Raw genomic sequence first — 21,640 nt, forward strand, 5'->3', positions numbered from 1 at the left:
GTTTTAATTTTTGGAGGACCTTCTGTTGTTTTCCATAGCATTTGTACCATTTTTATATTCCCGCCAACAGTACACAAGGATTCCCATTTCTCCACATCCTGGCTCACGCTTGTTTTCTGGTTTCTTGATGGTGGCCTGTAGATATTATCCTTTGGGGGGGACACAGTTCAACCCTCTCCACTCTCACTTGGCCGAACTCCCGCTGCAAACCCAGGGTCAGGGTGACTTCTGCACTTGGCCCTGCTGCAGGTCTGCTGAGAACCTTGAATGTGCCAAGGCACTGCTTCTTTGCCTCAGGGCTACAGCATTTCCCCAGAGTGTGTCCGCTTATGGCCCACCTGGCTCCAGGGGCCAGGGCAAGCAGAGTGGGCGAGGGGCGTGGGAAGTGAAACCTCAAATCCGAAACCACAGAAAGTGAAGTTTCTTTCAACATCTTGTCTGGGTTGATCACTCAGATGTGAGAGTGAGGAAGTGGGACCGATTCTGAGCGGAAACCGAGGAAGGTCGAGGAGAGGTTTGGAAGGAAAGCTGCCCAGCCGTGACCTTGGACAACAGCAGGTGTTATGACCCCTGAAGCCGCAGGCAGAGGCTGAGAAGTGGAGGGAAAGTGATTAGACAGAAAGACCCCATGTGGAGGGCCCTGCCTGAGGCATGTCACTTCTCCTGTGCCCCTCTCCCGGTAGCAGCAGCTGTTCCTGCTCCAGACCTGCCTGTGGCTCCCCTTTGCCTTCATAGTGAAACCCATCCTTCTCACTCGACCCACAAGCCCCCATGTGGCCCCTGCAATCCCCCACCCTCCTACCTAATATCTACTCCCCATTCACTCTCCTCCAATCCATCCACCTTGTGTTCTTCCTGGAACCAGCCGAGTCCGTTCCCACCTCAGGGCCTTTGCATGGCTTGACCCTTGTTTCCTTCAGATCGTGGTGCACCATAACCTCTCTGACCCCTCCTTGCCCCTAGCATTTTCTATTTTTTCCCATTCCATGTTTCTCCCTTATCCATACTGTCTGACAGTTTTGTTGTTGTGCTAACCAGTGGCCCACGGGGGCTGCCGTGTGGTCTGTTTTGCCCATATCTGCATCCCCTGCTCAGGGATGGCACTCAGGCTATTATGGAGTGATGTTGAAAACAGGAATTCTGGGGAATTGGTGAAGATTACAGTCAGATGTTCCTGGTTTAAACAAAATGGAGATTTAGCTTTTCCTCTGGAGGGAGGCCACCCAGAACTGGTGGAGCAATGTCGTGAACTCTTTGGGGACTCTGCAACTGACATCATAGTTGTGCATTGTCATCACAAGAGTTTTACCTCGTGGTCCAAAGTGGCTGCTTATGCTCCAGCCATCATGTCCATGTTGCACCCACTGGAATTTGATGCTCTCTTCATCTGAAATCCTGTGAAAACCCCATCTGATCACATTTCAGTCTGAAATGTAGACCTTCCTTCCTCCCTGTCTGCCTTTCTGTCTTTCCTCCCTCCCTCTCTTCCTTCCGTTGCCAAACACTGAGGACTGCTTTGTGCCAGGCAGTGGAAAAACAGGTGAAGGGGTAAGGAGGCCCAACTCATTCAACACAGTCCTCTGCTGTAGACGGGTAAAGCAGGATCTGAAGGGACATGTCCCACCTGTCTACAGCAGAACAGTGGCACCCCACCTACTCCTGCCCTAGCACGGACCCCAGGACTGGAGGTGTCAGTCCAGTTCTGTCTTCCCAACATGGGGCTGGACTAGGCCTGAATCCTCTTGGGTCCCAGAATCACTCTGCCTGGGTACAGATGAGCGGATAGGTACATGATTTAGATGCCCTATCCCTGCCTTCTCCCCATTTCCCTGCCCTCCCCACACTATCAGTTGCTCTCATGTGCTGCCAGATGTCTGCCCTTCATCCACCCTCCAAGGCCAGCTAGGTCTTTTTTCTCCACCCGCACCCTGGGGCAGCCCCTACAGAAACCACCGGTTCTGGGGAACTTGGCCCAGGGGAAGCAGGAGGACACAGGTGCAGGGTGAGGCGGGCGGGGCAGGGGGCAGGGCAGAGTGGGGAGCAGGTATCCCGCGCACACACCCTAGGACTGTGCTCTGGCTTTGGATCCCAGGCGGCTGGCCTTGCAGCACTCGGGCCCCGCAGGTCACCTTGCTCCCAGGGTGGCCCCTGAGCTGAGGAACCTGGGGCGTTGTGGGGAACAAAGGGGTGTTTACTTCACTCAGCGGAGCCCAGGAGACGGCAGCAGGATGGGCGGGCGCCCCTCGAGCCCCCTGGACAAACAGCAGCAGCAGCACCTGAAGGGTGAGTGAGGTGGGAAGGAGCCCAATGTTGGCAGGTTGGATTTAGGGCTGGGTTGTCAGCTACACAGGATGTCCTGTTAATGTGAATTCTAGAAAAGCAATGAATACTTATTTTAGTATCAGTGTGTCTCAAATTTTGCATGAGGGCATATTTGTGCTGGAAAAAAGTATTCCTTAGTTACCTGAAATTCAAATTTAATTGGTGTCATGTACTTTTATTTGGGTAAATGTGGTAATCCTACTTGGGGCATGGGGCCAGGAGGAAGGTGCCCAGAACCTGGCCAGATGTGGAATGATCTCTCAGGCGGGCAGGGACTGATAGGCCCCTCCGTGTGGACCTCAGGGACTGAGTCACAGATCTTCTTTTGAGACAAAGAAGGGCCAGTGTCCTTCCCACTCCGTACCTACAGCTGAGCACTCACTGTGTCATGCGCACTGGGGATGCAGGGGGGGCTCACAGAGACCAAGAAACAAGGTCAAGTTATCACTACATGAATGGATTCAATAAGCTACTCTGCAGAGTTTTGACATTTTTTCTGTAGTGGCTTAAATGAGATATTTAATTCTCTCTCTCATAGAGGGTTAGAATCCCTGAAGAAGGAAATGGCAATGCCTGGGAAATCCCATGGACAGAGGAGCCTGGTGGGCTCCAGTCCACAGGGTTGCAAAAGAGTTGAGTGACTGAACAGCAACAACACAGAGGGGAACAGTGGAGGCAGGCTGATCACAGACAACCCAACCCCTCCCATCTCACGGTTCTGCCACGCGTGGCTTCTGTGCCTGAGTCACCACCTGGCCCAGAACTGCTGCTCAAGCTCCAGCCATTAGATCCACATTCCAGTCTGCTCGATGGATGTGCTGTAGACACAGTCAAGTGCAGACATCTTAGAACAGCTTGAAGAGCTTTAACAGGAGTGTGATCACCTCCTAGATCAGGCTACAGGACACGTCCATCACCCCCAGAAAGTCCCCTTGTGCTGGGTGAGGTTTTTAAAGATTTTGATAGTCTCCTCAGGTAAGGGGCACAAGGAAATTTTCAGATGCAATGATCTGTTCTTTATCTGTGATGATTTAACAGACGTGCACGTGTGTCAGACTCATTAACGTTTGTGATTTATACAATTAAGTTCTGTTGTATATTGGTTATAAATTAAGCCTGAGTCCCTTAACTCCCCTGCCCCCCACCAACCCCCCTGTGGATAAAAACAGGTCGTGGAGGGTTAAGGATGAATGGATTTGGAGCCTGTCTTTCGGGGATGCTTTGGGGTGTGGGTGGGAATCCGTAAGTAGCCTCTCTGCCGGTTTGGCCTCCACTCGGGCAGGCTGAGAGGACCTAATTCAGCCACCTCACCACCCTCTCATCCCTGCAGGCCAGGTGGACACCCTGCTGAGAAACTTCCTGCCTTGCTACCGCGGACAGCTGGCGGCCTCGGTCCTGCGGCAAATCTCCAGAGAGCTGGGCCCCCAGGAGCCAGCCAGATGCCAACTGCTGCATAGCAAAGTGGGTGCCACAAGGGGGAGGGGCGCAGAGCAGGCAAGGCTGGGGACGCCGTTTGTTTGAGGGTCCCTCTTCACCTCTTTGCCCTTGCTGGAGCCACGACCTAGGGTGACTGTTAAAAATCCATTCTTGGAATGCAGTAATGACATTTGCAGCCACATGGATGAAGCTAGAGATTGTCATGCAGAGTAAAGTAAGTCAGAGAAGGAGAAGTATCGTATGACATCCCTTATATGTGGAATCTAAAAAGAAATGATACAAGTGAACTTAGAAAAGAGACTCATAGACTTAGAGAAGGAACTTATGGTTGCCAGGGGGAAGGATCGGGGGAAGGGATAGTCGAGGAGTTTGGGATGAACACACTGCTTTATTTAAAGTGGAAAACCAACGAGGGCCTGCTGTATAGCACAGGGAACTCTGCCCAGTGTTACGGGCAGCCTGAATGGGAGAGGAGTTTGGGGGCAGAAAGGATACAAATAAGAAAAAAAAAGATTCATCCTTTGAACAAACATTCACTAAGCATCAGTGGCCTGCCACATCCCTGCTTGGATGCGGGGGTGCAGGGGGTGCTAAGTTGCTTCAGTCATGTTTGACTCTTTGCGACCCCATGGACTGTAACCCACCAGGCCCCTCTGTCCATGGGATTCTCCAGGCAAGAATACTGGAGTGGGCTGCCATGCTCTCTTGGGCATCTTCACAACCCAGGGATCAAACCCACATCCCTTGTGTCTCCTGCATTGGCAGGCAGGTCCTTTACCACTAGTGCCACCTGGGAAGCCCCACCGGGGATGCTGGGGACACAGTAGTAACTGAGAGAGACTTCCCTCTGCCCTCCAGGGCTCACAGTCTAATTGGGAGAAATGACAAGTTAGTTATCAAGTTAATGTATCATGATGCAGGATAACCCCTGACAGGTGCCAGGAAGACAAAATGAAAGGTCGTGTTGAGGGTGGGAAGCTGGGGTGTAGGAGGGCCCTTCTGAGCTGAGATGTAAAGGATGAGGCAGAGCCAGAGCATTCTGGAGCCCACATCGGAAGGTCATTTTGGGAGAGGGCACAGCCAATACAAAAGCCCAGCAGTTGGAAAAGGTGTGACCTGGCTGAGTGTGGTTCCCAAAGGCACAGCATGCCCATTGGGCCCCCAGGCCTTTTCACGTGCCACCCTCCCTATTCCATCCCATACTTTGGCTGCTACTTCTTCCAAGAAGCCTTCCTTGATTACCATCACCCTTGCCTGAGTTGGGCACCTCCTCTGGAACCCCCCGTCTGTCTGCTTCTCCAGTGCAGCTCCAGAGTCACAGGTCTGCCTCCTCCACTTGTCTGCTCTGTAAGAACAGGGTTCAAGTCTTATTTCGCCTGACCCCGTGGTGCCTGTACCTAGTAGGGGCTCAGGAAGAATGTGTCGATGGAACCAAAGAGCCTGGAGCCGCCCAGTCTCAGCTCCAAATGTCTTCTGAGCTGGACGACAGTGCCCAGGATCTCCATGTGTCCTGCCCAACTTACTCCATCTTCACCAGCCTCAGAAGATGAGTCTTTGACTATTGAGGAAACCAAAGTACAGAGAGGTGAAGTGACCTGCCTGAGGTCACACTGGCAGCAAGAGGCAGAGGCGAGATTGGAACCCAGAGCCCACAGTCCTTATGGCACTGGGTCATCTGTCCCAACCAGGGCTCTGAGATTTCCTCTTGGACACCCCATCTCCTAGCTGTGTCTGCCCTGGGATCGGGGCTCTGTGGACACGGAGCCCACTCCCACCTGGGATGTCACCTGCCCCGCTTGGGGCCCCACGGAGTCTGGGTGTCGGCCCCACCTGCACCTTCCACCACCTGTTGGTCCCAGCCACCTGGCCAGGGCACAGCTGATGTGGGGGTTCAAGCAGCGTGGAGGGATTTCCTCTTGCTTCAGTTGGAACATTTTCTTTAATATTTATTTTTATCTATTTGCATTAGGTATATCATTTCTGTTGCTGTGAAAAATGTCAGACCTAGGAAGAGGGATGGAGAATCCTTTAACAAACATCTTAGTTCCCACTACTCTCCCAAAGAATTAAAACATCACAAATGCTGGTCATTTAGTCATCAAATATTTACCGAGTGCCAACTATGCACCAGGCACCACTTTGGGGCCCAGTCGTGGACAACACAATTCAGGTGGACAGGTAGTGAGATGAGCAATAAAGAAAACGAAACAAGTTAATGTCCCATCCTGCCTGAGGGAGGGGCCTGTGGACAAGAGGCCTGGCCATTTCTCATAAACTTAAACTAACACCTGTTCCGTGATCTAGCAATCCCACCCGTATCAGCTATGCTGCATAACAATACACTGCAAAATCACTCCTTCAAACAACACACATTTATCTTTAAAAATATGTCTTTAAATTTAATTTTGGCTGTACTGGGTCTTCGTTGAATGTGCAGGCTTCTGTAGTTGCAGCAAGCAAGCAGGGGCTACTCTTCAGTTGCAGTGCGTGGGCTTCTCATTGCAGTGGCTTTTCTGTTGCAGGGTGGGGGCTATAGGGTGGGCGGGCTCAGTAATTGCAACTTATGGGCTCCAGAGCACGTGGGCCCAGAGTTGTCATGCGCAGGCTTAGCTGGGCCATGGCAAGGAATCTTCCCAGACCAGGGGTCAAACCCACGTCCCCTGCATTGGCAGGCGGATTCTTTACCACTGGACCACCAGGGACGTCCCCACACACATTCATCATCTCAGTTACGCTGGGTCAGGAATCCAGATGGGGCTTCTTTCAGTTTCTCAATCAAGATGTTGGTCAGGGCTGGGGTCTCATCTGAAGCTCAAGTGGGGGGATTCCCTTGCAAGTAAATTGGAGATAACAAAAGTGTCCACCTCGATTCATATTTGGAAGTGAATGCTGTGAGCACGTGTGATAAAGAATAAAACAGCACAACAGCAGCTCCCAAGCCCCTCGTACTTGGGGGCACCCAGCTCACAGCACGAGCTGTCCATGGGATTTGGACACTGGGGCACCATCTGATGCTTCTGACCTCTGCCTGCCCATCCTCCCGCAGAAGCTACCCCGAGTCCGTGAGCACCGAGGGCCCCTGACCCAGCTGTGGGGCCACCCACCCCAGTGGCAGCCAAGCTTCTGTGTTCTGCATGGGGATGGCCGCCTGGAGTGGTTCAGCCACAGGGAGGTGAGTGAGTGGCTTACAGTCCGTCTACCTCTCCATCCCACCCTCCCCAGTGTGGGTTTGGGGTCCAGTTCCTAGCATAGCCCCCCTCCTTTCTTCAGTCATCAAATATGAATCAAGGTCATCTGTGTGCTTGGCCCCTGGATGGGCAACCATCTCCTGCTGTGCCAGGTGGGTAAACTGAGGCCCAGGCCAGGGTAGGGGCTCACTTGTGGTCATCAGCAGAGTGAGGTTGAAACCATGCGAGGCCTTTGCATATCCCACTTGCGTCCTGCTTCCCAGCTGGGGAATCCTTGTCTCCCTGGGACTCAGTTTTCACCTCTGTGAAATGGGATGATGATGGTCTATGCCACGTGGGGCTGTGAGGATTCAATGAGAGAGTCCTCACATAGGACTGGCCTAACACACAGTGGGTACTGGGTGCTCCACTGTGGGAAAGCGGGGAGAGGTGGAGGCAGGGAGGTGGGTTAACCCCAGTTAACACCAAATCTTTCCCTGATCCCACGTTGGGACATAGAAGCCACCGTTTAGATCTGTCTCAAGACAGTTCTTTGGATGCCTTTTGCAGGAATATGAAAATGGGGACCGTCCCCTGGGCTCCACGACCCTGACGGGGTACACAGTCCTGACTTCCCAACGTGAATATCTCTGCCTGTTGGATGCTCTCTGCCCAGACTCCTCAAGTAAGGCTCCTGGGGACCCCAAGAGCTGGCTTCTCAACTTTTGCACTGGTGATAGAGTCAGATCACTTTTTTCTGCAGTGAGGGCTGCCCACTGCACCACAGTTAAATAGTATCCTATTCACTATTTACTACTGGTAAATAGTATCCCTGGCCTCCACCCACCAGATGCCAATAGCACTCTGCATCCCAAATGTGACAACTAAATATAACTCCAGAAATTGCCAAGTGTCCTTAGGGGCAGCATTGCCTCTGGTGAGCACTCTGTCTCTTGGAAGAGAAACACCCACTCTTGTCAGGGTGAAGGAGTTAGGTCACTAAACCAGAATCAAAGCAGCAAAGGGTAGAAATGATAAAAATCTGGTGTCAGCAAGCATATGGAGAGATGGACAGTGGTGGGCAGGAAAACTGTACAGACTGGGTAAGAATCTAACTGTTCAGTTTAGTGTTTCCAGGAGGGTTCTCCTTCCCTCCTTCCTGCCTTTTCTCCCTTCCTCCATCCTCCTCCTCTTCCTGCCCCTCCAACCTCCCTTCCCCTCACCTCCCCTTCTTCCCCACTCCTCCTCCTCCTCTCTCTGAATAGAGTAAGGAGCAACATAAGTGGCTGGCATGCATCTGACTGAGGGCCTGCGTCATCTCATTGACTCTGCCCAGGAGGCAGTCCCATCACTAATCACCCCATTTCGTAGAAGGGGACACTGTGGCTGAGGACTACCACACTGTAAGAGATAGAGCTAGAATTCCACCCTTTGCTTCACTGCAGAGCTATTCTGCTGCTTAATGATGCAAAGATGTAGCAATAGAAACCGTCTGCAGAAATGTTGATGATGTTGAAAAGATGGGAGTCCACCCAAATACTCATCCTTTGGGGTTGATTAAATAAACTATGGCCTGACCCTTAGGAAGGAAATCTGTGCAGCCTCTGAATGTATCCCAGACATACACAGGAGCCAAAGGCCAGTTATACATCAGAAAACTCCATCCTGTTAAAAATGCATCCCATACAGCTTTGTGCAGATTTTAAAATCTGGAGTAATGTCTCCCAAACTGTTAACAGTTATTCTCATCTCTGGAGCCTGCGATTAAAGGGCCACATGATGAGGAATGTCCACTTCTTTTTGCATTATTGTATTTTACTGCAGTTTATATATATCATTCTGGAAATCTGAACAAAACACTTAAGGATTTACGAGATCCCAATTTAAGTAATCTGGGATTCCCTGGTGTCTCCGTTGGTAAAGAATCTGCCTGCGGTGCAAGAGACCACAGGTAGCCTAGGAGACCTGGGTTTGATCCCTGGGTAGCAAAGATCCCCTAGAGAAGGAAATGGCAACCCACTCCAGTATTCTTGCCTGGAAAATTCCATGCACAGAGGAACCTGGTGGGCTACAGTCCATGGGGCCACAAGAGTCAGACACAATTTAGCAACTAAACCACTGCCAATTTAATTAATTGAAATAAATTCACTCATTTTTGTCCTCCCAATAGTTCTAGGTCATTGGTATCACTTTTTAGTCCATTTTACAGATAAGAAAACTGAGGTTTTTTTTAGGGTGATGGAAATCTGTGCAAAGAGCTAGAAAATGGTTTGGCCAGGTATGAATCTGGGCCTAGCTGACTCCAGCACCCTCCAGCAAGCAGGACTCAGATCACATGCCAATTCAGACAGTTGTTGGTGGCTGCCCAGGCCTCTGTGTTGAGGAGAATGCTGAGGTGGATTATTAATATCTGCCCTGGGCACACCTCCTCCTGGGACTGAGCTGGAATAAGGATCTTCTAAGCATTTCAGTATTCTTGCGAAAATTCCACGGACAGAGGAGCCTGGTGGGCTACAGTCCATGGGAGTAGTCCAAAGAGTTGGACGTGACTTGAGCAATTGAGCTCACACACAGAGAAGGATTTCATGGTGAATGAAGGGAATGAATGAATGAAGATGCGAGCTTCTCTGTCTGCTTTCAGGAGACCATACACAGGAAGAGCCTGATCCCCTCTTGGAAATGCCTGTTAGCTTCCCCCTGTTCCTGCAGCATCCCTTCCGCCAGCACCTCTGTTTCTCTGCAGCCACAGGGGAGGCGCAGCGTGCCTGGAGACTAGCCCTGCAGGGCGGCATCCGGCTTCGAGGCACAGGTGGGTCCTGGCAAAGGGCAGGCAGTGGTGGGGTGCAGAATCTAGGGTCAGATGGCTCTGCTCCTGCTGGCTGTGGAATCCTCTCCAAGCCTCAGTTTCCTTATCTATAAAATGGATCGTGGGGAAGGACAGAGGGGAAACAGGCAATTATGCATGGCCAGGGCTGTGATGAGGGTACAGGCCTGTGGGAGCTTAGCCTGGGGATCAGGGAGGGGAGGTCAAAGCTGGAGTCTCAAAAAGATGAGGGACCAGCCAGGTCAAGAAGAGGAACAGAATTGACACGTACAGTTGGGCAGGTTGTTGACTGAACAAGCGTACCTAACTGGAGAGGCAATTGGAGACTGCCTTGGACCTGGGTAGTGACTGCCTGTAGGGGACGTCTTTTCCTAAATGGCATCGGCATCGACAGGAATTTAAGCCAACTACAGGAGATAGTGGAGGACAGAGGAATCTGGTGTGCTACAGTTCACGAGGTCACAAAGAATCAGACATGACAGCATCTGAACAACAACAAAACATAAAGCTCGCTTATGGGCTGATGATGGTCTTAGGGAGGTGTGCTTCCTGCGGAGGGCAATTTTTTGTGCAAAGGTCTGGAAGTGGTTGACCTAGCTGTTTGAATCTGGCGAGGAGGTGGAGGGCTTCCTCCTGAAGTGATGGGGAGCCAGGCAGCCTGAGGAGAGCAGGGGAGGGATGGGTGGACACTTAGGAGTCGCCCCCTCAGTCCTGCAGCGAAGTCAAGCGCCGGCAGCCCGTGCCTTCCTAGATGCCATACGGCTCTACCGGCAACAACATGGCCAATTTGGCAACGATGACGTGACCCTAGGTTCCGACGCTGAGGTCAGTGCCCCATCAGGCCGCACCCGGGACCCCCAGGACCCCTCTCGGCCCACCGAAGCACCCATGGCCACCTCTCCCGCAGGTGCTGACCTCGGTACTGATACAGGAGCTGTTGCCAGCGCTGCGAGCCCAGACTCTGCCCGGCCTGCGAGGAGCCGGCCGCGCCCGGGCCTGGGCCTGGACCAAGGTAGGCACAGGGTCGAGGAGGTGGAGTAGGGATTCTCGGGAGGCCAGGAGTGGGATAGGAGTCGGACTTGAGTGCCCAGTTTCTCTGCGCGTCTCTCTGTGCCTGTCTCTGTCTCTCCGTTCCTCTCATCCCCGCCCCATCTTGGCTGTCTACCGCGCCCCTGGCCTTTGTCGGGTCCCCTCGCTGGTCTGAGCAGCTCCTGGACGCCGTCCACGCTGCAGTCCTGGCTGGGGCCACCGCGGGGCTCCGCGCCTTCCAGCCAGAAAAGGAAGAGCTGCTCGCGGCCCTGGAGAAGACAATCCGCCCAGACGTGGATCAGATGCTGCTGCTGCGGGCGCGCGTGGCTTCGAGGCTGAAGGGTGAGGTCCGGGGGCGTGGCCCAGAGGGGCGGGGCTTGAGTGGGGGCGGGGCTGGGGGCCCTAGAGAAAGAAGGGGAACTGGTTGGGTGTAAGGGGTGGGGGCCAATGATCTGGAACCCGGAAACCTAGCAGGGCAGGGCCAGAAAAGGAAAGGGCGGGGCCGAAGTGGGAGAATGGACGTGGTTTTGAGGTTTAGGGTGAGGGTTAGGGTTAGGTTTAGGGGCGAGACAAGGGCCGAGTCAAGAGGAAGAACTGGGCCTCGGGAAGGGGGAGCCAGGGATGCAGAGGGTGAGACTCCAGACCCTGACTCGGTGGGGAGATGCGCCGAGGCGTTGGCAATAGCGGGGTCTGACCCGGGTTGGGGGTTGTCCGGTCAAACGGCGGAGATGGCTCCTACTCAGCGCAGTAACAAAGAGAACTGGGTTTGAATCCGGACTCAGCCTCCCAGTGTGCGACTTTTGAGCTGATCCTCATCGCACTTGAAGCCTCAGTTTTCTCATTCGTAAAATAGGGTAGAGGAGGATGCTCAGAGTCTGCGCTCCCATCTTCCTCACCCTGTTGAGGAAATAGTCGCACACCTCCTCCCCTCCCCTCTCCCATTTGCTGAGCACCTGGAGGAGATCCAGGCCAGTGTCTTCCACTCGTAGCGGAGGTCCAGGGCCCCCTGGAGTCGTGCCTGCGCGGGAAGGTGGATGCACAGCTGCCCCGGATCACGCAGACGCTGCTGAGCACTGTGGAAGCCGAACTCGCGGCGGTGCGGACCCTCCTAACCCAGGGCATGGACCGCCTGTTCCGCCTCCTTCGTGGGAGTTCCTCCAGCACCCAGCTGCGGAAGGAGGTGAGCTCCCGGGGCTCTGGGTTCATCGGGCCTATGGGCAGTGTCTTAACTTTATGGAAGAGTCACGTGAACCTTGCATCTTTCTTGTTTGAAAATCATCTTTTGAAAATCTCCGAACTTTCTTCTAGGCTGCGTTTTACTCGGGGTGGGCCACGATGGGGCGGGGAGGAGTAAGAGAACAAGATTAGCGATTTAGTAACATTCATCTGGAGTCACCGCACCTGAAAACTCTTCCTCCTCCCATTCACTTGTTTGGCCACAGCCCACCCCATCTCCTAAGACAGAATTCTGCTCTATGCAGGTCAGCTCAGTTCTTCTGCTATGAAATGAGAGCGTACTACATGCCAAGAAACATTCAACTCACTGTCTGTTGACCTTTAAAATGAAACAGCCAGTTATTTTACCAACAAAACATTTTAGGGAGAGAGAGACAGCCTCCATATTGCAATTTGGGACATGCAAGCTAGGGCAAAACCATAGGCAAGTCTGACAAAGGGGAGGAATGTTACTTTATAGAGAAAAAGGAGGAAGTTGGGAGGGGTGACTTTAAAGGAAAGCAGTTCAGGATGGTGACCCTTTCTCATTGGCTGAGTGGTGGTAGTTTCTCATTGGTTGGGGCTGTTACTGGTTAAGGAGAAAATCTTCCTCCTGTGGGAGTGGTAAAGCAGTAATTTTCTTTTCCCTGTTTGGAGGGGAGGGCAGAGGACAAGGAGTGGCAGTGCATGAGAGCTCTCCCTTTAGGGTTTAATGGCTTCGTTTTATTTATTTATTTGGACCAGCCACTCGACTTGTGGGATCTCAGTTCCCTGACCAGGGACTGAACCTGGGCCATGGCAGTGAACGCGCCAAATCCTAACCACTAGACTGCCAGGGAACTCCCATGACTTCATTTTAAATGAGGTTTCCAGTATTCTTGCCTGGAGAATCCCATTGACAGAGGAGCCTGGTGTGCTACAGCCCATAGGGTCTCAAAGAGTCAGACATGACTGAGTGACTAACACTAACACTCCCTTTATTAATTTTCACATCTCTGTTTCATAGTCACCTCCTGCAGAAATTTCCCCTGGTCCTTTCTGCAGCTGCAGCTGCTTATGCTTCCCTCCTCATATGAGCATTTACACACTACTATAGTTGTTTGTCTAAACTCTGTCTCCTCCAACTTTTGCGTGGGCAATTTGAGGGAAAATACAACTTTGGATTATTCCACTTCTGCAGCCCCAGGATCTGGCACAAAGAGAACATCAGGTGATGGCACTGGTGGGACAAGGGCTGGGTGTGCCCATTTCCCCTCAGTCACGCCATCACCACATTATCATTTTTTTCAAGTTTCACCATTTTATGTCCATCACACCATACCTCACCTTTATTGTGGTTTGTTTGGGTTTTTTTTGGTAACAACTGAGTTGGGATGTGTTCCAAGTTGTGTTTCCCCTTCAATGAATTGGCTGTGAGGCCCTTAGCCCCGCTTTTCCACTGGTGATGTTTTTCTCACCTGACTGTCATTGGAATGCAGGTGTACTCATTTGGGGAGATGCCATGGGACCCAGAGCTGATGCAGATTTGCTACCGAGAGGCCAAGAGGAGCCGGGGGCAGCTGGGGCAGCTGGCAGCACTGTTTGGCTTCTTTGGAATACAGAGCCTAGTGTTTGGGGCCCAGGATCTCGCACAGCAGGTAAGGGTTAGTGGAAGACTGGGAGGAGACAAGGCAAGGATGGCAGCCCCTACTTAACAGGTGCTACGTGTGTGCTGAGGAGACCACAATGACCCAGACAGACCTGAGCCTCCCTGCCCGGGCTCCCAGTGTCACGCAGACATGAACTCATGAGCAGGCAGTAACCTCATCTGATGGACAGGGCTGTGATGGGGACACCCGAGGTGCTATGGGAACCCTGAGGGGGCACCTGGTTCATCTCCAGGGTCGGGAGAGTTTCCAGCAGGAGAGGACTGCCAGGCTGGGGCAGCCATGGGAGGAATGGGACTAGGGTATGTCCTGGGCGTAATGAACAATGTAATGTGGTTAAGCCCTGGAAGGTGAGAGAGCTTGTCCACCTTCAGGAAAGTAAAACAGTTTAGAGACATTGAGTTGTAGATTTCAAGAGTGGGCAATGATGTGAGAGATATGACAGAGAGGTGGGGAGGCAGATGAATCAGGGCCTTGAGTAATAGGGCTGCAGGGGCTGGGTTCTTTTCAAGGGCAATGGGAACCACAGCAAGTCTGTAAGCAGGAGAGGGGCACGAGCAAATTCAAAGTTTTTTAGAAAGCCCTGCCTGCCATGGGGAGCAGTGGCTGTTGGTGGCAGGAATGGAAGCAAGGAGGTCTGAACCAGAGCAGGTTGGTGGAGAGGAGCCAGGGGTTTTGAAGGCCAAGGGGATGGGACCTGCTAATGGACATGGTAAGTGAGAGAGACAGATTGAGAAGACCCAGTACTGCCTGGCCCGGTTGTTCGGTCTGCATACTGCACAAGAGGGCTCAGTCATGCAGCCTGGACTCTGGAGAACTCTCTGCTCCCCATGCTGGGCCTCCTGGCACTGACTGGATGAGGCTCAGATCCTGAGAGGAAGAGAGTGCTATATTTTTCTTTTTTTAAATTGTATTTTTAAATATTTATTTGGCTGTTCCCAGTCTTAGTTGTGGACGCAGGATCCTTAGTTGCAGCACATGGGAATCTTCAGTTGTGCCAGGCGAACTCTTAGTTGCATAATGTGGGACCTAGTTCCCTGATCAGGGATCAAACCAGGCCTGCTGCATTGGGAGCTCAGAGTCCTAGCCACTGAACCACCAAGGAAGGCTCAAGGGTACTGTATCTTGGGACAAGAAGGAACCTGGGGGGAGGTAGGTGCTCAGGGCAGGCTGGATACTGAGAAGGGTTCAACTGATCAGGCGCAGGGCCCAGAGAAAGCATAGATTTCCAAGGCTCATCTCAGCCTCTCCTCCCACAGCTCATGGCTGACGCCGTGACCACCTTCCTACAGCTGGCCGACCAGTGTCTGACCACGACTCTGGACTGCGACCAGGCCACCCAGCAGCTGGAGAAAGTCAGGGGGCGTGTGCTGAAGGTGAGGTCTGCGAGGAGGGCATGGCAATGGGCCTGCCTGTTCAGGTGGTTGGGGGACCAGCTGCTGTGTGTGTCATGCAGAAATTCCAGTCGGATAGCAGCTCGGCGCGGAGGACTTTCATCCACAGCTGGCTGCTCTGCATCTTCTTGCCCTTTGTGTTGAGCCAGCTGGAGCCGAGCTGCAAAGCGGTGAGCTGATGGGGGGCAGGCCCTACAGAACAACCAAGCATCATAGAGCCACCCTGATGCTTAAAGGCTTTGGTTCCCTGAGCCCTGAGGCTGGGTCAGACGGCTCCTCTGGGCTTCCATAACGTTTCTGCTTCTCCCATGACAAAGCTCGATGTCTGCCATTTGAGAGCTGGCGTGGGGTCCCATGTATCACATATCAGCAGGTGATACAGGCTTCAGAGAAAGGAGGAAGCAGAGAGGGAGTGTGTGTGTGGGGAGGGTTCTGAGAGGTTAGGGAGGCTGTCTTTGAGAAGACGATGCTTGAGAAGCAGTGAACTAAAGGCATGAGCCATATTCGGGGGAAGGGTGTTTTTTGCATGTGCATAGGTCCTGAGGTAGATCTGTTCCTGGTATGTTGGAAAACAGTGAAAAGGCGAGTGTGGTTGGAGCTTGGCGAGCAAGAAGGTGGGAAGTAGAAAAGGGAAGAGGTCACAGGCACCTGGCTACACGCGGCTTAGGGGCACTGGAAAGCGGTCTGCAGCAGGGGTCAGGCAGAAAGTGGCTGTGAGGGGACCCAGCAGGAAAACCTATACTGTTCCCACTGAGCTGTGATGTGCTTTGTTTCACCAGTCCCCACAACAACCAAGGGAATAATGAGCCAAGGAGTCCATTTTAAAGATGACAAGACTGAGGCCCAAATTTCCCTGGCTAATCAATGGACATGAGTTTGCGTAAACTCTGGGAGTTGGTGATGGACAGGGAAGTCTGGCGTGCTGCAGTCCATTGGGTGGCAAAGAGTCAGACACGACTGAGCAACTGAACTGAACTGAATCAGTGACAAAGATGGGGAAGGAGTCCATTTTAAAGATGAGGAGACTGAGGCCCAAATTTCCCTGACTAATCAGTGACAAAGCTGGGGCTGGAACCCATGTCACACACAGCCCACTCCTCTAGCTCAGCCCCTCACCTGCTTCGGTTCCAGGAGCTGCTTAAGTTTGAAGGGGACGTCCTTGCTGTGGGCAGCCCTGCCCTGACCATCGAGGGGATTTACGAGGATGTTGTCCGGGGGTTCCTGCTCCAGAGGATCAATCGAGGTGAGCCCCTCCCCCTACAGCTCAGGGGAGCCTGGTGACTCCTTGCTGTGTCTACTGAGCCCTACTAGAGTCCCCATTGCCTCTCACTTCCTGTGAACACTAGCCTTTTGACTCAGGGCCAGGACTGGGAAAGAAGGTATCTGGGGTGGGAGAGGCTATAGGGACAGTGATAGAAGTTCCCTGAAGGAGGGGGCACTGGAGTGGGGCTGTGAGGGATGTGTAGGAGTTCTTAGGCTGAAAGGAGGGAGGGAAAATTTTAAAACTTGGGATACATATTTACATTTATTCATTCAAATAACCTCTCCCTGTTTTATTCTGAGCTGGCATTGAGGCCCCAAGTGTACCTGGACTTGGGAGTAGGCCTCTCAGGATTTCCTGGACTGGGAAGAGGCTCCTGAATGGTCTCTTCTCCCTCCTGCCTTGTTGCTTCCTTCTTGACCCAATGCCTGTGACTGCTGAGACGTGTGTACTCACAGGGTAATGAGCAACGTGTAATGGTTATTCAGGGAAAGCCACCGCTGACACAGACAGAAGGAGAGGAGGCTGGAGCCTGTCAGGGAAGATGTGCAGGGCCTTGCATGACAGGCAGAGGAGTTTAGACATTTCATGGCTGGCAATAGAGAGCCATGGAGAGTGTGTGAGCAGAGGGCAAGAGAGGCCAGACTGGCAGCTAGAGAGGAGGCTGAGGACCTGGTCCTGGGAGCAAACGATGGACTTGAGCAGGGGCAGAAACCAAGGGGACACAGCCCAGGCATGAGGAAGAGGCAGAAATCAGAGGCTGTTGTTGGCCTTGGGTGTTACTAGGTACATGGGAGGGACCACAACCCTGGAAATGGTGTGGATAGACTGGAGAGGCGTCCCAAAGGGCCTGGATTTGAAGGACACAAAGAAGAAGAAAGGGGATTTCCCTGGCAGTCCAGTGGTTAAGAATCTGCCTGCCAGTGCAGGGACACAGGTTCGATCCCTGGTCTGGGAACTAAGATCCCATATGCCTCAGGGCAACTAAGCCCACGCACTGCAACTACTGAAGCCCCCCAGAGCCTGTGCTCTGCAACAAGAGAAGCCACTGCAACGAGAAGCTACTCTGCAGTTGGAGAGAAGCCCCCACCCGCTGCAACTAGAGAAAAGCCCACATAGCAACAAAGACCCAGTGCAGCCAAAAACCAAGATAAATAAATAAAATTCAACGCATATATATGTATATGTATTTAAAAAAAAAAAAAAGAGTAAGAAGGGATGCAGACGGAGCAGTCAGAGTTAGCAAAATTCTGGGAGCCAGGAAGTAAGGGTGAGAAGAAACTCAGAGAATCTCAGAGGAGAAACTCAGAGATAGCAAATTTCTGGGAGCCAGGAAGTAAGGGTAAGAAGTTTCCTTGTTCTGTGCATGGCCAAACGAAAACAACCCAGTTATCTTAGAATAGGGGACATTTTAAATGGAAAAAGGCTGTTCTGTGGAAAAAAGTTTTTAGAAAACAAGTTTCTATTCCTAGAGGCTTTACATGTCATGTGGGTGGGGTATGGTGGGTAGCTGGGGGCGGGGTTTCCATCCTGAATTGATTTGTGATGTCTGTTTGAAGTGCTGGGCTGGAAGGTAGAGTAGGTCGCATTCAGGCTCAGTGAAGGTGTGAGGATTGGCTAGCAATGCCTGCCATGGGCACAGGTGTGGACAAAGGTTCGTATGAGCCATTCCTTTAGGGTTCCTGGTTGAGATACATCCCCCATCCTTTGCCCTCTTGTGGCCTCTCAGGGAAAATTCATGGAAGCCGTGGGATTACGGGGTTTATCCACGTGGGCCCAGGGGTTTCTGTTTTATTTTAGAATTGAAAAAGGCCCTTGGGGCCAGAAACATATCCTGCATTCTGGATGACTGCTCAGAGGAGCCATGGGACCAGGCAGAAGCAGGTGAGGCGCTCAGAGGTTCTTGGCCCATGCCAGTGAATTGCTGGGGCTCAGGCAGGAGGGTCTTCAGGGGGTTGTGAGTGTGGGTTCTTGGATGGAGCAGCATGCACCTTGTCTGCTGACTTGGCCGGTTTGGCCAGGCTCATAGTGAACTAGGGCAATGGGAAGCCACAGAGTGTACCTGAGTGACAGAGGCCTCCTCTGACATGCGTATGAATTTGTGTCCCATTTCTTCTTGTCAGGACCCTATAGGGCCTCTCCCAGCAGCCACTGGTTCCCAACACTGATGGGGAAGATAGTGGTGATGGGAGTTTTGAGTTCACCTCAAACAATGCAAGGAACTGCCCCAGGGCTGGGGCAGCCTGGCCTCCTACTATAGGACCCTACAGGAAGCTCCTTGTTGGAACAGTAAATGCATGTAGGGCGGGAATTCCCTGAAATGGGACAGAAAACAGCTGGTCCAACTGGAAGCGAACCAATGGGCAAGATGTTTATAATCTGGGTGCTCAGAGCCCAGGGTGGATGTAGGGATTCTGGAGTGGCTCACAGCTCCTCAACTCCCTTGGGTATCACTGTTTTGAGAGCTTTGTGAATCCACCCAGCTACGTGGCTCCCACATTCTTTACCCACAGGAACTCTGAGATAATAAATGTAGTTTTCAGTGGCTAACTTTTGGGGTCCTTTGTTATGTGGCAGTAGCTAATACACAACCCAGCTGATCTGGGACAGCATCTCAGAGTCAATTGGGTTTCTCAGGTAGCTCAGTGGGTAAACAATCTGTCTGCAATGCAGAAGATATGGTTTCAATCCCTGGGTCAGGAAGATCCTCTGGAGGAGGGCATGGCAACTCACTCCAGTATTCATGCCTGGGAAATCCCATGGACAGAGGAGCCTGACAGGCTATAGTCCATAAGGCTGCAAAGAGTTGGACACGACTGAAGTGACTGAGCTCAGGGTCATTTCTCAACAGATTTAAATGTCTACTAGTGAAATATCTGAGTCAAAACATATGTACCATTTCAAGGCTTATTATGACCCCCACACCTTCACCTCACTCCTCTCTGGAAAGGCTGTGCCTTTTAATGAACTCAGAGTCAATTGCTGTAGATAAACTGATGAATATTCTCACTCACTGGGATGAATGAAGATTGGACACTTTTTAAATGATTAAAATTATCCTGAAATGTCAGAATATTTGGGGATTTGCAGCTAGGATGAGGGATTGTGGATGGGCTTCTTAACCTACTGTTGTTCAGTTGCTCAGTCATGTCTGATTCTTTGCGACCTCATAGACTGCAGCATGCCAGGATTCCCTGTCCTTCACCATTTACCAGAGCTTGCTCAAACTCATGTCCATTGAGTCAGTGATGACATCCAACCATCTCGTCCTCTGTTGTCCCCTTCTCCTCCTGCCTTCAACCTTTCCCAGCATCAATTTAACCAGAATATAATTGATGATAGGGTTTTGCTTCTAGTCTTTTGCACTGACAGCTAATGCCACTGTGAATGACCTTTCATGTACTTTTCATTGTAAGGGGGTAAATCCCCCAAGGTGAAATCTCAGGGTTTAGAGCATATATGTTTGTCATTTCAGTAGCAGTTTCCTGAGTGCTCTCCATCAAGGTGGTCCCACCTGGTACCCCCTCACCTGGAGGTGGACTATTTCCCCACAGGCTGTCAGCTGACTTGGGATTTCTCAGATCTTCTTAGTGAACATATCTTATTGGGAATGAGGTGGAGAGTCTTTTCATGTGTTTAGGAGCCTCTCTGTGAAACTCTATTTCTCTCGGTGGCCCACGTACGTATCTTCTGGGTGCTTTTATGTTTGTATTAAGCTTTTCTCACTAAGTTTCCATTTCCTAGGTATATATTATATGCTAGGCACTTGATATGTCCAAATGTTTTGGCATCATTACGATACTTTTCCATTTTACAGATGTATAAACTGAGGCTCAGAGAGGGACTTGCTCCAGGCAACCAGGCCCCAGCACCGAGGTCTAGCCACTACGCCCACGGCCTCCTCTGCGGACATTCCAGCGCTGAAGCTCTGCCCACATTTATCATCATTCTCAGCGGATAAATGTCTACTTGTGGAATTTCTGAGTCAAAACATATGTACCGTTTCAAGGCTTATTATGACCCCTACTCCTCTCCAGAAAGGCTGTGCCTTTTATTAACACTCCCACCAACAGTATTTGTGCATATTATCCTTTCCAAACACTGGGACTTTTCATGAAAGAAAGACTGCCAATCTGATAGACACACACAGATTGCATTGTTTTAATTTCTTTGATGTCTACGTGCATGCATACTAAGTCACTCAGTTGTGTCTGACTCTTTGTGACCCTTTGGACTGTAGCCCATCAGCCTCTTCTGTCCATGGGATTCTCCAGGCAGGAATCCTCAAGTGGGTTGCCATTTCCTTCTCCAGGGCATCCTCCCGACCCAGGGATGGAACCCTTATCTCTTACATCTTATGCAGTGGGAGGGGGGTTCTTTACCACTAGCGAGCATCACCTAAAAATATCTCTACTGACCATTTATATGTTTGTGTGTTTTTATGTTTTTCTTTGTTTTAGTGAGTTGCCTGTTCAGAGCTTTTACCTACTTTTCTCTTCAGGAGAGTTTATCTTTTTCTTATTGATCTCTAATAACTCTTTATATATTAAGGATATTAACAGTTTTGTGATACAAGCTATAGATTTTTTTTCCCCTCAGATTTGTGTGCCTTTGGGATTGTTTACTTGCTCCAAATCTTAACTTAGTATCAAGTTTCCCAGCTGACATTAGAGCTTTTACTGGTTTCCCCCTGCCTGCCAGAAGCCATCAATCCACTGGAGGCTGGCAGCTTCTGCACATCACAAGCCTTCCAGCTGCTTCCGGCGCCAGTCCCGAGAGGGATTTCCCCAGTGTTTTTCTCAGTTCAGCTTTCAGAGGGAGGACATGCAGACTCCCTGATTTTCTCCCATTCTGCCCTGGAATGTTCATCCTCCCCCAGGAGAATGAGCTTTTCCTTAGCTTTCCCTCCTAAACTTTTGCCTCATGTCCCTTGAGCACATTGAGGACACGCAATCTGTGCTCTGAATTTTACTTCACAATATTGAGCCTCCCCCTGCCGCTCACGTTAACAGACATCTGAGCATCTTTCTTAAAACAATTTTTTATAACGACACAAAAACGATCAGGGAAGCCTGGTGTGATGCCGTTCATGGGGTCACAAAGAGTGGGACACGACTTAGCAACTGAACAGCAACAAAAAGTGATTAGAAACACATTAATTATTGGGAAAAAATTAGATTATTGGAAAAAAATAGATTATTGAAAAACAATCCCCTTGTAGCATTTCTAGGGAAACGCCCACCTTGTCTCCAGAGCGTGTGCTCAGCGAGTTCCATCCTCTGACAATCCTGAGGTCGTTATGACTCCATTTTACATATGGGCAAACTGAGGCTCACACAGCGACC

General features: G+C 51.3%; 1 protein-coding gene across 1 annotated transcript; it reads left to right on the forward strand.

Moving 5' to 3' along the window:
* Positions 1-2,072: 2,072 nt before the first annotated feature.
* On the forward strand, positions 2,073-21,160 carry FAM129C (family with sequence similarity 129 member C). Its single transcript, XM_027548207.1, is given in 16 exon segments — positions 2,073-2,283; positions 3,653-3,783; positions 6,806-6,931; positions 7,497-7,611; positions 9,568-9,735; positions 10,460-10,575; positions 10,658-10,762; positions 10,959-11,121; positions 11,769-11,959; positions 13,473-13,631; positions 14,900-15,016; positions 15,097-15,204; positions 16,166-16,277; positions 18,096-18,177; positions 20,922-21,000; positions 21,003-21,160. Coding segments are annotated over 16 exon segments (1,959 nt in total). The 5' UTR covers positions 2,073-2,228; the 3' UTR covers positions 21,135-21,160.
* The last annotated feature ends 480 nt before the right edge of the window (positions 21,161-21,640 follow it).

The sequence above is a fragment of the Bos indicus x Bos taurus genome, chromosome 7, assembly GCF_003369695.1.
Source record: "Bos indicus x Bos taurus breed Angus x Brahman F1 hybrid chromosome 7, Bos_hybrid_MaternalHap_v2.0, whole genome shotgun sequence".
Lineage (NCBI taxonomy): Eukaryota > Metazoa > Chordata > Mammalia > Artiodactyla > Bovidae > Bos > Bos indicus x Bos taurus.